Raw genomic sequence first — 15422 nt, 5'->3', positions numbered from 1 at the left:
ATTTGCTGGACAGCAAACGCTTCTGGCAACAGTCCTGTGACTAGCCCTTTACCCTACTCTAATAATAATAATAATAATAATAATGGTATTTGTTAAGCGCTTACTATGTGCCAAGAACTTTCTAAGCGCTGGGGTAGATACAAGGTAATCAGTTTGTCCCATGTGGGGCTCACAGTCTTAATCTCCATTTTACAGATGAGGTAACTGAGAAACAGAGAAATGAAGTGACTTGCCCAAAGTTACACAGCTGACAAGTGGCGGGGCAGGGATTAGAACCCACGACCTCTGACTCCCAAGCCCGGGCTCTTTCCACTAAGCTACACTGCTTCTCCCTTGGCTCTCCCATGTAGCACATCTCTGGGTCATCACCACAGGGATCGTCAGAAAAGAAGTGCAAAATATAGCGAGATATGCCCTCTACCCAGCAGCTGATCTCTCCTTCTGGGAGCAAGGAATTTATTTTATTCACTCATTCAATCATATTTAATGCCGTTAATGGGATGGGAACTGCGTCTCCCCCCGCATCCCCTTTCCGAATGTGCAAGGGGAAAATTGTTTTTGTACAGGATACTACAGTGGAGGTAGGAGCATGGGGAACTCTCACAGAATGAGCAATAGCCAAGTTACCATTCCGAATGAGCTCATTAAAACAGAGTTGCACTGGAAAAACATTTAGATTTCCAGAAACCAGGGAGAATCTCATTAAATAATCATTGCCAAGGGCTCCGAAGAAGCCACTGTGATCAAAAACAGAAGGATTTTAAAAACACTGTGTACTTAAAGTAGTTCACACTCTTCCAACAAATAAACTTGACTTGTAATCCATAGTTAATTCCATATCTAAAAGGGTGATTATTTTTAACCTCAAAATAGTCACGATGCTGCAATCTATTCTGAGCTGCTAAAATCCAGCAAGTTAAATCCACTCTGATTTAGGTGCCAATCACAAGTTTTAGATTTCGGGTTTGTTGATGGATATCATAGAAAGGCCTGAACTGCAGTCCTCAATTAAGCTTTCCCCGCTAGAGCTAATGTGTCCTAATGGAACATGCAATGGGAGGCTCCTAATCAGTAGATCATTGTGGAGGAGGAAGCACCTAAAAAATGGGTCAAAAGTGGAGACACTTCGGAAGAAAAAAAAATTCTTTAGAATTCCCAAATAACTGTGCTATCACTCACCAATAGTCCAGTAGTTTAAATAAAATAGGGTAGGGAGATAAGAAATTAATCAGGGAAGGCTGCTTTGAGGATAGAAGGGCCTCAAGCATAGGAAGACCTGAGGTCTCATGAATATGCGGGCCACGGCGTGAGAGATCAGAACAAGAACCAATGAATAGGTTGGTTTGGGAGAGCAAAATGTGCCGGCTGGGTTGCAGTGGGAGACGAGTGAAGATGAGCAGAGGGAAGCGAGCTGATTGAGTGCCTTAAAGTCAATGATCAGGAGCTCCTGCTTAAGACGGAGGGGGATGACCAACCATTGGAAGTTTCTGAGGCCTGGGGAGATGTGCGCCATATGATAGTTTTTTAAAAATGACCCAGGAAGCAGTGTGAACTAAGGACCGAGAGGGGAAGAGGCTGGAGGCCTACAATGAGGCTGATGCAGTAAGCGTTCAATAAATACAATTGATGTATAGATGGAGTAGTCAAGTAGGGGAATGGAAAGCACTTGGACAAGCACAGTGTCAGTGATGTGAGTTTGAAAGAAAGCGTGTCACAGCTATGCTCTGAAGGAGGGCACTGAACACCTCCTAGATAGGCTTACTCTGCCCTGATTCAGGAATAGCTAAGGACCTAGAGATTCACTGCGGTGGAAGTACCTGATTTCCAAAGTCACATACAAATTCACTGGAGACTCTTTGTTGGGTAAAGTGTAGTTTGTTGATATTGCGATTCTGTTGGTTATAATTACTGACTTGAATCTAAATACACTTGACTGAGAATATGGCTAAATTAATTGCCATGTTGCTGTTCAACAGCTGTTATTCATTTGACACTCCTGCAATAGGAATTAGAGTATTAAAATATTAAACCTAAACCCATTTGTAATAAATAATTAGGCCATATTGAGTGTTATTAGGGCATATTCCTTTGTAGTGAGATTTGTTTTGCCCCTCGGTTTCTGTATTTAATGGTTTCCTGTATGATAAAGTTGAATAGGGCCCACATACTGTACATGGAGACCAAATTTGTAACTGCCAGGTTTACTTATCTTCTACCTAGGAACTGATGAAATCTTGTTGAATGTAGCACGCTGAGGAACTCTCCTGCAGTTTTAAAATCTGAGTTCCTGCTCTTGTGAAGAAACAAGAACTACAACCCATTATCTATCACCCTTGATAGGTTATGGTTTTCCGGATACTCTGGCAAAACATTTGCAGCAGTTTATGGAAACTGTGCTTTAGTTCTAGGGTGTATTAACTGCCTGAACCCTCAGCACTTACTTCTAAATAAATGTATTGATACCAGAAATGTAATTAGGTCAGAAAATGCAAAAACATATCAAGTTACTACCAATATATAGCTTTCAACCAAGACATTTGATTACTTGCATCTAATAAATTCAGTGCTTTTCCATTAAAAGTTAATCACGGGTTGCAATGACCAGTTTCTCCGACCCTCACATTTGAGAGGACGGTGGAATCCAGGAAGCTGGTGAAAGGTTAAGCCGAGCCAATCAGAGAGAAGGATTAGGGAGGAAGTAGAGGGACCAGGTAAACCGAGACGACGACCTTCTGCCATGTGGGAGGTGAGAGGGGGTGGGCTGTGTGATGGAAGAGCAGGACACAGGCAAAATTTATACTGTGGATCCTGAGCTGACATAGAGCACAGGGAGGGATGGGGGAGGATTACAGATTTGGGTTCGGTTACCTTGGAAGTTTGGGATCCAGCATCTAGGACCCCAGCGGTGCGAGGCTCCTGCCTCCTAAGAGGTAGAAAGGACACCCTGTTTCTGAATAACTTAGAGTACAGAGTATACTGTGTCATTACCCTTAAAGCGGGAGTAGTTTCCCCTTTGAAGGCTCATAAGGGTGCAGAAAAAAATCGCTGGTATTTTGGGGAAAGGAGAGGAACCCGGTGTCTGAATTGTGGCGTGAGAAAAACAAGAGAAGCGGTGTGGTCTCCTGGAAAGAACATGGGACTGGGACTCAGTTGAACTGAGTTCAAATCATAGCTATACTCTTCTAGAAGCTTCTGTTTTTCCTCCTGCTGGTCCATTATGGATCATTCCACAGGTAGATTCTTTTTATCTATTAAGCGGTACTATCTGCTAAACACTGGGGAAGATGCACGATAATCAAATCAGACAGTCTCCGCTTCACAAGAGGCTCACCGTCTAAGAGGGAGAGAGAGGCAATTTTTATTAACACCCCCATTTTACAGATGAGGAAAATGAAAGATAGGAAGGTTATGAGACTTGTCTGAAGTTAGTGCCTGGCACATTCTAAGCATTTAACAAACACCATTAAATACCACAGACAGGGGACAGAGCTGGGACAAGAATCAGGCTTACCTAGTTACCAGTTCCAAGCTCTTTCCACTAGGCCAAGCTATTGGAATTTTTTGTCTCATTCACTCTTCCAACGGTTACTGCCAACCAATACAAGTATGACTTAGCATTAAGACATCAGAAATGCAATCAGATGTCTGTTTCCGCTAAGAAATCTACACTAGGTCTTATAATAATAATAATAATGATAATGCTGGTATTTCTTAAGTGCTTACTCTGTGCAGAGCACTGTTCTAAGCACTGGGGAAGATACAGGGTAATCAGATTGTCCCACGTGAGTCTCACAGTCTTAATCCCCATTTTACAGATGAGGTAACTGAGGCATAGAGAAGCTAAGTGACTTGCCCACAGTCACACAGCTGACAAGTGGCAGAGCAGGGATTTGAACCCATGACTTCTGACTCCCAAGCCCGGGCTCTTTCCACTGAGCCACACTGTAGTCTTACCTTACTAACTCTCCTACTAACTCTACCATTTTCTACTAACTGTACTGAACGTGCCCAAGTGCTGCTTTGTGATCCAGTGGATAGAGCCTGGGGCTGCGAGTCAGAAGACCCGGGTTCTAATCCCAGCCCTGCCACTTGTCCGCTGTTCCCTGTACCTCCGTTTTCTCATCATTAAAATGGGGATTAAGACTGTGAGCCCCATGTGGGACAGGAACAGTGTCCAACCTGATTTGCTTGCTTCCAACCCAGTGCTCAGTACCGGGCCTGGCACACGGTAAGCACTTTAATACCATAATTATTACTGTCATTATTGCTGAGTGAAATGTTGCTGTGACAGACTGTTATTTTCACTTCCCTGGGTTCTTGCAGGGTGAGAGCGTGGATTGGAGTAGGCAGGGGGTTGATTCCGGCAAGCTAGACTCCCGTGCCCCTCCACCACCACCTGCCAACTCTTCCCAGTGTACTCCAGTTCCCCTTCCTTACAAATGATTCATTCATTAGTGTAAGGCAGCTCATTCTATTCTTCATCCTTTCGCTGGCAGTAAAAAGGTGATTTTAATTGCCATGGTAATCAGTTATAATGAAGAGCAAAACCGTTTCTGATTAAATAACATTTTTTATCAGAACTGAAGTTGTAGTTTCAAAGGGGGCTGTGTATAATTCATTTCTTTTCCTTGAGGGAGGATAATTTATTGACTCCTAATACGAGTAAAAGAATATTTGTTGCCTTTTATAATTCTGTCTGTTCTACTTCCTTTTAGTGACCTTGAAGTCAAATAAGGCTCCTGTTGAAAAGATAAGAAAGGCATTAGCTCAAATAGAAATTGTCCCTTTCCTTATAAGGACCCTTTTCAGTGTGGCCAACACTTACAGCTGTTCAACAGTGATCCTCTCTTGTTAGGAGCACAATGGGGTCCACTAGCTCCCAGCTGGGGACCTGAAAGGGACAGAAATCTGGGTCTGGGCTCTGCCTGACCCCTTCTGACCTCATTTCTACGAAGTCACGTCCTGTACCACGATACCCAAGGCTGGTGCAACTCATTAAATCGTAAGCTCGTTGAAGGCAGGTAAATCGAGTGTCTGGCTTTGTATGTGCCCTGGGAAACACTTAGTACAATGCCTAACACTCAGTAGACATCCAATGATTCACTGGTGGTTTCAATCCACCAGGAAAGGACCAAGAAAGAACACGATTTGAACTGGCCTGGGTCCAACTAAGGAGTTACCGCTTGTATACTGGGACCACCCTGGGTTGCTGTAAACTTCAGGGGAAGAAAGGGAGGTGGAAATAGTTCAAAAAAGAACTGGGAAAGGTTAGAGGAGGGAATGGGGAGCCCATCCTGGCTTTTTTTTTTTCCTTCAAAGAACTTTGGGAAACCTTTGACACTGAGAGATTTGGAACAGGAGGTAAAGGTTTGAAAAGTAAAACCAAGCGCAAGTCATCCTCTCCACTTAGGTAATCTCCTAACACATTTCTCTCTCCATTTCTTTGTTCATCTGATTTTCCTCCCAATTTACCTTTAAATCAAGTCCTCATGCCACCTGTCCTTAAAGAATGCTATTTTTCCTTTATTTTGTTTTTGTTTATTGTTTCATCTCTTCCTTCACCTGCCCTTCTCCCTTACATCAACTGGGGCAAAACACTACTTAATATCACACATTTGCTTTCCATTCTCCAGTTGAGCAGACAATTCCCTAGGTTTCATTCTATCTTCATTATTCAAATGTATCTCTTTCACTTTTCACTATTATTGCTTTAGTAATTAAATCCCAGAACACATGATAAATACATATAATCTTGTACACCACATAAATATATTTTACTATGATTTCTTCCAACTTTATAGGATCACAGTTTGCAAAAATTACTTTGCAATTTTTCTACACTGACATGACACTGAAGCTACGGCGAAAAAGTTCACATGTCTTCTGAAGCTGTTCCTTTCAAAAAGTGACTTGCTTTACTCAAGGGACCTTTCACCAAGATAACACTATTACAGTTAAAATTATTTTCCTTAAATAGTACCTAATTATAGCAAAAACAGCCTAAACTTATCTCCCGCACCCCAAATATATAAAAATACACACACATATACCTATACATGTGTGTTTGAGGGTGCATGCATGAGTCTGGGTATAGACATCTATAATATATTGATGTATCTATAACTCCACACACATAATGAGAATATATTACACACACACACACACACACATATCCACAAACACTATAATGAGCGCTCATTATCAAGGCTCAACAAACACTCATTTACTGTCAGTGACAAATGAAAAACCAAGGTTGATGAGCGGTAATCCAGTGTGTAATTAGCAGGGGAGGCAAGAAGGTATTGAGAGAAGCTATCAAACTAAACAAACAGACCATAAACAAACCATTCCTACAAAGGTAGAGAATATCTGACCACTGGTGATTCTGTGTGACTGGTGAACTAATCCAACAGCTGTTGAACCTTTGTTCGTTATTAGATGATGATCACACATCTTTATGAAGCACCATATTTACTTTGTGAAAGAGACCGTTTATTCAATCCCCACTTCTCCTTTGCACTTCATAAAAAGCATCTCTGAAATGTGAAATCACGTGACTTGTGATACTGTTCAGTGTAGTGCAAAGAGGAGAAGATGGTGTAGTTTGAGACAGCATTCAGCAAAGTCAGCAACCCAGCTCCTAGAAAGATTCTGTCCCACTTCAGGCCCCCGGAGCACGTTATAAATAAAAGACTTCCAAAAAACAATCCCTTCATACAGTAACTCATTAACCCATGTACCTATCACCCCCCTTCCTTCTATCTCAAATGTTTTTTAATGTTCGTTTTCCCTGTTAGACTAAGACTTCCCTGAGAAGAGAGATCATGTTTACTAAAGCTATTATACTTTGCACAGTGCTTCAAGTAGGTGCTCAAAAATCAATCAAGAGTCTTTTATTTTACTTTTCATGGTATTTGTTAAGCACTTACTGTACGCCAGGTACTGTACTAAGCACTGTGGTAGATACAAGCTACTCGAGCTGGAAATAATCCCTGTTCCTCATGGGGCACCCAGTCCTTATCCCCATTTTACAGTTGAGGTAACTGAGGGAGCAGAGAAGTGACCTACCCAAGGTCACACACCCGGTAGGTGGAGGAGCTGGGATTAGAACCCGGTCCTCTGGCTCTCGGGCCCGTATTCTATGCACCAGATCGGGCTGCTTGCATTTACTGAGCACTTACCGTGTGCAGAGGACTGTAGTAAACACTCGGGAATAAAATAGTGCTAAAAATCGCAATTCCTGCCCTTACAGAGCTTATTGCCTAATGGAGGAGTTTACGATGTGGTGCTGACATATGTGGGACCACTCAACTTTTGAAATTAAATGGAACTGCCATAGGGCCAATGGTTTTGCCAGCTATCGGTCTGCTCAACCTGGAAGAGGAACCAAGACAAGTTTTACAGTTCGTATTGCAATTCCCTTCATTTATGGATTATGGAAGAGTGATCCACCTTTCTGCAAACTCCTTTTATACAAATACACACTGTTCCAAAATACAGTGTTTTTGTTTCACTACGTACCTCCTAACTGAATGATCTTCAGTTTAGTGCCACTTCACCTGAACCTAATCGTGGGGCTAGGTTGTTTTATCATTTTCCTACCACTCTATTATTGTTCAGCTTCTTATATAACTTTTCTCTGAGAAAAGCAACACTGTTATTTTTCTAGGAGCCTGTCAAATTTGTTCGCTGGTTAGAAAAGACAAGCCGTAGTCAGATTATGAGAATTCCCCTATCTTTCACAAGTGGGGAAGATTAACTCACAACAAGAGCGAAATGATCGCAGAGAGAGAAGAGCAACTGAAGCCTACGGTCGGCTCTGGCTCGGAAGAATTCACGCCAGTGGCATACCCTGCGTTTTCTGGGCCTTATGGAAATGTGAGGAGAATAGATATTAGGGGGTCAATCGATTTTCCCTCTCCTCCCCTTCCATCTTGTGAAAGGCTCTCCTGCACCTTTTAATTCCATTTTTGCTAACCAAGCAGCCTCGACACATTCATTTTATCATGCTGAAATGCCACTTGGCATTTAGGATCTCAGCTGAACCCGATTTTCCAGCTTGTAATAGCCCTGTTTGGAGACCGATCATTTATAATATGGAGCCCTGAAGCCTCCCAAGGAAGATGTTAATTGTCTTAACATCTGAACCATAGACAGGGCTACAAATAGAATTAACAACAGAAAGAGTACCCACGATCGTCCCCCTCAAAGGAAAACAACATAATTAAGTGCAACAAATGAAGAGAGAGAAAGTAATTCACCACAAGAAGCCTCGAGATGGTCACCGCGACTGCCGAATGACAGATGGAATGGAACACGAAAACAGGTAGATTACTATGTAACAAAAGCGACGCTAACCAAATGGATCGTGAATTTTCCACTGCAGACGTGGCAATTATATACCGAAAGCTGTTCTTATAATACTTGAGAGCATTTTTTGCCGAGTGAAGACATTCCTCTCTTAGAAATAGTTCCTTACCCTTATTCATCTCCATCAGCTGCTTCTTCTTCTTCTGCCGTTCCAGTTTTTCCTGCTCAGCTTTCTCTTTGGCCAGCTTGGCTCTCTTACTCTTCTCCTCCATTTCTCTTCTCTTGTTGTTCTCCTTCACTGCCTCCTATATTGAGAAATGTTCAGATTTTTCCATTACTTAAAGGCTGCCAGTTAGAGAAGCCGGCGATGATGTTTATATGTAGAGTGGGTTGTGACTCAGCTACCTGAACGGAGATTCGTTCCCTTACTCTCCATCATTACGGCTCCCATTACGGTCCAAGCCCTAGCCTCGCCACGGCTAAACCTTTGTATTGGCCGCCTCACTGGTCTCCCAGCCTCCAATTTATGTGACCTGTTAGTGCCCAGATCATCTTCCTGGAAGCCTCATCATCGCTTACTTCCTATCTCTCGTCCCTTTAAAACCCTCCACTTGCTCCATGTCTCTTCACAGTCAGCTTCAAGAGTCTCTACCCTTTGGCCTATCTTACCTTTCTGGTCTCTTCTCCTGCTATTCCCCGACTCACTGATGTTAATAACAAGAATAATATTATTTGGCATTTGTTTAGCGCTTACTATGTGCCAAGCACTTTTCTAAGCACTGGGAGGATACAAGGTGATCAGGTTATCTCAGGTGGGGCTCAAAGTCTTCATCCCCATTTTCCAGATGAGGTAACTGAGGCACAGAGAAGTTAAGTGACTTGTCCAAAGTCACGCAGCTGACAAGTGGCGGAGCCGGGATCAGAACCCATGACCTCTGACCCCCAAGCCTGGGCTCTTTCCACTGAGCCACGCAGCTGCTGTGGTTTTGTCCAAGCCAACCACCTAGCTGCAACTCGCTTTCGGCTTTCCTGCTTCCGTCCCATTGCTCTCACTGTTTCCCTGCTTGAGACTCCCTCCCTCCCCAGATTCTACAGAAGCAGTGTGGCTCGGTGGCAAGAGCCCGGGCTTGGGAGTCAGAGGACATGGGTTCGAATCCCACCTCTGCCACTTGTCAGCTGTGTGACTGTGGGCAAGTCACTTCACTTCTCTGTGCCTCAATTCCCTCATCTGTAAAATGGGGATGAAGACTGTGAGCCTGAAGTGGGACAAGCTGATTACCCTGTATCTACCCCAGTGCTTAGAACAGTGCCCTGCACATAGTACGTGCTTAACAAATACCAACATTATTATTCCACAGACCCAGATCTGTTCGTTCAAACCCCTCTTAAAATCCCATCTCTTCCAACAAGCTTTCCCTTAATTGAATTCCCAGCACCTGAGCCAGATCATCCCTTCAGCCAATTCTCACAATTATGATCTTATATACCCCCGGCCTAGCACTCACGTGAATATACGTCCACATCATTTTCAAGCTGACTGTGAGAAGGAACTGTGTCCACCAATTGTACCCTATTGTCCTTTCCCAAACACCTAGTACAGTATCCTGCACGCGGTAAGTGATCAGAGTGAAAAACAGTACATGTGCAGGCCTGTTAACTTTTCTCCCTAAGATGAAGGGCACCACACTAAGATCTCACCTCACCCACCACTCCCCAAACCAAATAAAACCATGAATGGGACAAACCCATCCACAGATATGCAATAAAAAGGAAACTAATAATGGAGACTGAAAACAGCACAGATAAGCATAGTGGATAGAACACGGGCTTGGGAATCAAAAGGATCTGGGCTCTAGTCCCGGCTCTGCCGCTTGTCGTCTGCGTGACCTTGGGCAACTTCTCTGTGCCTCAGTTTCCTCATCTGTAAAATGGGGATTCAGACTGTGGCCTCTGTGTGGGAAATGGATTGTGTCCATCCCGATTACCTTGTACCTACCTCAGCGCTTAGAACAGCGCCTGGAACAAAGTAGGAGCTCAACAAATACCATTTTAAAAAGTTCCAAAACACCCTGGAGATCTGCAAAGAGCTAATTTGTGGGGGAGGGGGGCTGGCCTAGTTAGATGGATGATTTCTGTACAATCCTTATACCTGGTTCCCGATTTTTTATCTACTTTGGCTGGGCCAAATGGGGTCCATCCAGTAGGAGGACTACAAGCTGATTTAGCTGATTATGCCCTTAAAGTGCCATATGGGTATGCCAGACAAAAGAAAAAAACAGAAAATAACCTAAATATCTATTTTTGCCAGAATCAGTATCAAGAGTGAAAATGGCAAAGTACATAAAATACCGAATATGTCTTTATGATTCACAGCAAAATATATGAACCAACCTAATTCTAAATCTTTCACTGAAATCTCCAGTGCCGAACTGTGAAACACACATAAATTTAAACACCGTATTGCCCTTGCTACACATAATTAACAAATGAGACCTATGGACTAAAAATGCCACATTGAAAAAAAAAAAAAAAGCACGTGCAGATGCCAAGATTTCTCGTTTATTCCAATTAAGGTTTAGAAATGGATAAAACTGGTTCAGGACACTCTACGTAGCTCAATCATGGCAACGCCCACCACATTCGCAGACTCGGAAGACATTTTCATAGCCACCCACGATTGATCGGTTAAATCCTCTTTTAGCATCCCGAGTGTGGTTTTACCGTGTCACACCACCTCTTTCTGAAGTTAAACACACAGATGCATACAAACAATGATAAACCCTTAGCATGGAGGAGGAATATGAAGCAAACAAAATCAACTTGTTTCCATTTTATGTTTTGGATAGTTCCGTTTACCCGTTTGAATGCATCCAAAGCCAGTGTGATAGTAAAGTCACCTAACCTTAAAAGAGAGTAAATTGGAAATATGCCGGTGAGAAAATTGGGAGCCAGAGGCATATTGAGATGAGACTGCTGAGCAGCTCTTCCTTCATCAGGAAAGTTAGAAGGAATATCAGATGATGTTGAGGCAAGTGATATGGCAACAATAAAAAGAAATCCAGTATGCATTCGACTACGAGATCTTTTTATCCGCTAAATGTGAGCTGCTATGACATTTTGTAATGAAAATTCAGTGAAATGGGTGAAGTCCTCTCTTCTCAAAGGATTTCAAATTGTATTTCCTTCGTGCCTCCTCCTCTCAGTTCCAATTCTGCCTTTTTTTGGTTTTAGACCGGCCAAACATACCGTGTGAGAAGGGACGGCGCCTCTGGAATCTACATCTGTATTTTAATCAGCTCGTGTCAGCTTAAGATGATTCAGCATCTCTTTGTAGTTCACACTATGAAGGCCTCTTTGCCCCATACAGATTTCTTCCCTGGCAGTTCAGATTCTCTGGAAGGTGGGGTGGCTCTTCTGCCAACCTAGGCCTTCTGCGAGCTTCCCGAAACAGGGAAGTGGCTTCTCCGAGGTCCTCTGCAGGCTCCCCGAAACGGGAAACCGGGCTCCCTGGAATGGCTACCAAGGCAACCCGTTCTGGGTCGCAGTGCTACTCACAGACCACTGACACTTGACAAAATAGTGACACAAAGTGGAGGTCACTTTGGCTACTTTTATGGTATTTGTTAAGTGCTTATTATGTGCCAGGCACTGGACTAAATTCTGGGATAGGTATAAGCTAATCGGGTTATTCACAGCCCTTGTCCCACATGGGGCTCACAGTCTTCATCTCCATCTGACAGATGAGGAAACGGGCCCAGAGAAGTGAAGTGACTTACCTAAAGCCACACAGCAGACACAGGACCCAAAGGAATTTCTTCACACCAACTATAGAACTCAGGTCCTTCTGAGTCCCGGGCCTAAGATCTATCCACTAGGCCACGCTGCTTCTCTCCTGTTCTGCGCCTCGTTATCGCCTGCCCCGCGTCGATCCCTGGCCCACATCCTACCTCTGGCCTGGAATGCCCTCCCTCCTCACATCTGCCAAACCAGCACACTCTCCCCCCCCCCCCCCCCCACAAGCCCTACTGAAATCTCACCTCCTCCAGGAGGCCTTCGCAAACTAAGCTCCCCTTTTCCTCTGCTCCCCCTCCTTTCCCCATTGCCCCGACCCACTCCCTTTGCTCTACCCCCCTCCCCACCCCCACAGCACTGGTGTATATATGTACATATTTATAATTATAATTCTATTTATTTTTTATTAAACATGTATATATCTACAATTCTATTTATTTACAATGATGCTCCTGATGCCTGTTTACTTGTTTCGATGCCCGTCTCCCCGCTTCTAGACTGTAAGCCCGTTTTGGGCAGGGACTGTCTCTATTTGTGGCTGAACTCTACTCTCCCAAGTTCTCAGTACAGTGCTCTGCATGTAGTAAGTGCTCAATAAATACAACTGAATGAACGAATCAGTGCTTCTAGGAACAGCTGAGTATCAAGTTTTAGAAGAGTCCTTTATACGCTTTGTGGTTTGAGGTGTCCCTCCCCCAGCTACTCACTCACTGCACTCTACACCCCGGTAAGAATAATAATAATGGTGGTATTTGTTAAGCGCTTACTATGTGCACAAGCACTGATCTAAGCGCTGGGGGGATACAAGGTGATCAGGTTGTCCCCCGAGGGGCTCACAGTCTTAGTCCCCATTTTACAGATGAGGTAAATGAGGGACAGAGACGTTACGTGACTTGCCCAAAGTCACACAGCTGGCAAGCGGCGGCGCCGGAATTCGAACCCATGACCTCTGACGCCCAAGCCCGGGCTCTTTCCACTGAGCCACGCTGCTTCCAGTAGGAATCTAACTGGCAGAGGGACGAGAGAGAGCAAGGGACACATAAACTGGTAATTGTGCCGTTTGTCAGTAATACCTTGATACATTAAATTGATAATAATGAATGGATAGTAACGTTATTATTCAATCAACAATCGTGGTCTTTGAGAAGCAGTATGGCCTGAGAGAGAGAGCAAGCCTAGGACTCAGAAGGACCTGGGTTCTAATCCGACACCTGCCACTTTCCTGCTGTGTGACCATGGGCAAGTCACTCTACTTCTCTGTGCCTCAGTTACCTCATCTGCAAAGTGGGGATTGAGTTTGGGAGCCTTGTGTGGGACAGGGACCGGGTCCAACCGGATTTCCTTGTACAGCGCCTGGCACATAGTAAGTGGTGGACAAATAGTGCAATCACGATTACTAATGATAATAATAATTAAAAAAAGAACTTGCTATGTACCAAGGTCTACATTATGTGCCAGAGTAGGTACGAGATGATCAGGTTGGACACAGTTCCTGTCCTACAATGGGGCTCACAGTCTAAGTAGGAGGGGGAACAAGTATTTCATCCCTGTTTTACAGATGAGAAAGGCGCAGAGAGATGTCTTGCCCTGGACACACAGAAGGCAAGTAGCGGAGCTGGGATTAGAACCCAGGTGTTATTTCCTCATCCAAATTCTCAATGGAAGACTCCATTACGACACTCCTAAAAAGTATTCAGTGTAAAGCTATAATCCGTAGTGAACACCACTACATGAATGGGGATGGAGAGGTTCTACTGCAGAGCTCAGCGTTAACATAAAATGGCCACCACAATTCATAGCGATCTTCACTTCTATATAATGCATAGCTGATGTCTACAGAACTTGTTGGTTCTTTAATTCCAGTGTCATCTCATTTATAGATGAGTCAATAAATGCACCTCTATTGAAATAAAACCCCCTTCGACACTCCGCAACTCTCCGAATTATCTGGAATTCTCTAGGGCTTTTGTTAGATCATCTGGGATAACCGATTCATTTTTAGTTCTAAAACGTTCTCAGTTCGGTCGTGGGGAAAGTCACACGTACATCTAACGCTGGGGCGATTTAATTTCTGGGCAAGGTAGATTCAAGAGCAAAACTTTCTGGGAAGAAGTCACTCCTGGAACTGAAAGTTGGATGCTGATAAATCTCGTTCCTGACTGATGATCCACGGCCTAGCGATGGCTTTCAGGCCCGACCTGAGTCGATCGTCACCGCTGCAAGCTTGCCCGATTGCTGTTGAGCAGGCTCCTCGCCCAATCAGACCTTGGTTCCTGATCGCGTAACCAGGAGACAAAGTCTTGAGGCGATGGTAGCAAGCACTCTCTTACTAGATTACGGTCAGCAACTAGAAACCGATGCCTGAAAATCAAGAGTTTAGGGAAAGCAACGCACCTTCAACCCTTTCGACTCATCTCGGGCCTGAAAGCGATCGACAGGCCGCGGATAATCATTCGTTCGATCGTATTGATTGAGCGCTTACTACATGCGGAGAAGCAGCGTGCTCAGTGGCAAGAGCCCGGGCTTGGGAGTCAGAGGCCATGGGTTCTAATCTCGGCTCCGTTGCTTGTCAGCTGTGTGGCTTTGGGCGAGTCCCTTCACTTCTCTGGGCCTCAGTTACCCAATCTGTAAAATGGGGATTAAGACTGTGAGCCCCACGTGGGACAACCTGATCACCTTGTATCCTCTCCAGCGCTTAGAACAGTGCTTCGCACATAGTAAGCGCTTAACAAATGCCATCATTATGTGCAAAATTATTCAGAGAAGCAGCGTGGCTTAGTGGAAAGAGCCCGGGCTTGGGAGTCAGAGGTCGTGGGTGCAAAGCCCGGCTCCCTCACTTGTCTGCTGTGTGACCTTGGGCAAGTCACTTCACTTCTCTGTGCCTCGGTGACCTCACCTGTAAAACGGGGATGAAGACTGTGAGCCCCAAATGGGACAACCTAATTACCCTGTATGTGCTCCAGCGCTTAGAACAATGCATGGCACATGGTAAGCGCTTAACAAATACCATAACTATTATTATAATTATTATTAATAATCCACTGTTTAATCACCCAGAGAACAGTGGCAAGGGCACAGGTCTGGGAGACGGGTTTCAGTCCCACCTCCGCCTCTATCCTGTGCGATAAAATATTATTTTCCCTCTCCGTAAATTATTTTAATGTCTGTCTCCTTCTGTAAACTGTAAGCTCCTATGGGGAGGGATCGTATTCACCGACTATATCGAATTCTACTTTCCCAAGTGTTTAGTGCAACGCTCTTAACACGACGAGTATTAATAATTACCATTAATTAGTTACAATATTGGGATAATAATATCT

At 44.1% G+C, this 15422-nt stretch overlaps 1 protein-coding gene across 1 annotated transcript in view; it reads right to left on the bottom strand.

Annotated features, from left to right (window-relative positions):
* Positions 1-15422, bottom strand: part of DIAPH2 (diaphanous related formin 2) — a 692146-nt gene that overhangs the window by 144917 nt on the left and 531807 nt on the right. The window contains 1 exon segment of the mRNA XM_029067298.2: positions 8480-8615. Within this exon segment, the coding sequence (XP_028923131.1) occupies positions 8480-8615 (136 nt within the window).

This window comes from Ornithorhynchus anatinus, chromosome 6 (genome assembly GCF_004115215.2).
Source record: "Ornithorhynchus anatinus isolate Pmale09 chromosome 6, mOrnAna1.pri.v4, whole genome shotgun sequence".
Classification (NCBI taxonomy): Eukaryota; Metazoa; Chordata; class Mammalia; order Monotremata; family Ornithorhynchidae; genus Ornithorhynchus; species Ornithorhynchus anatinus.
Note: the sequence above shows the minus strand (reverse complement) of the source record. Positions and strands in the feature narration are given on the sequence as shown.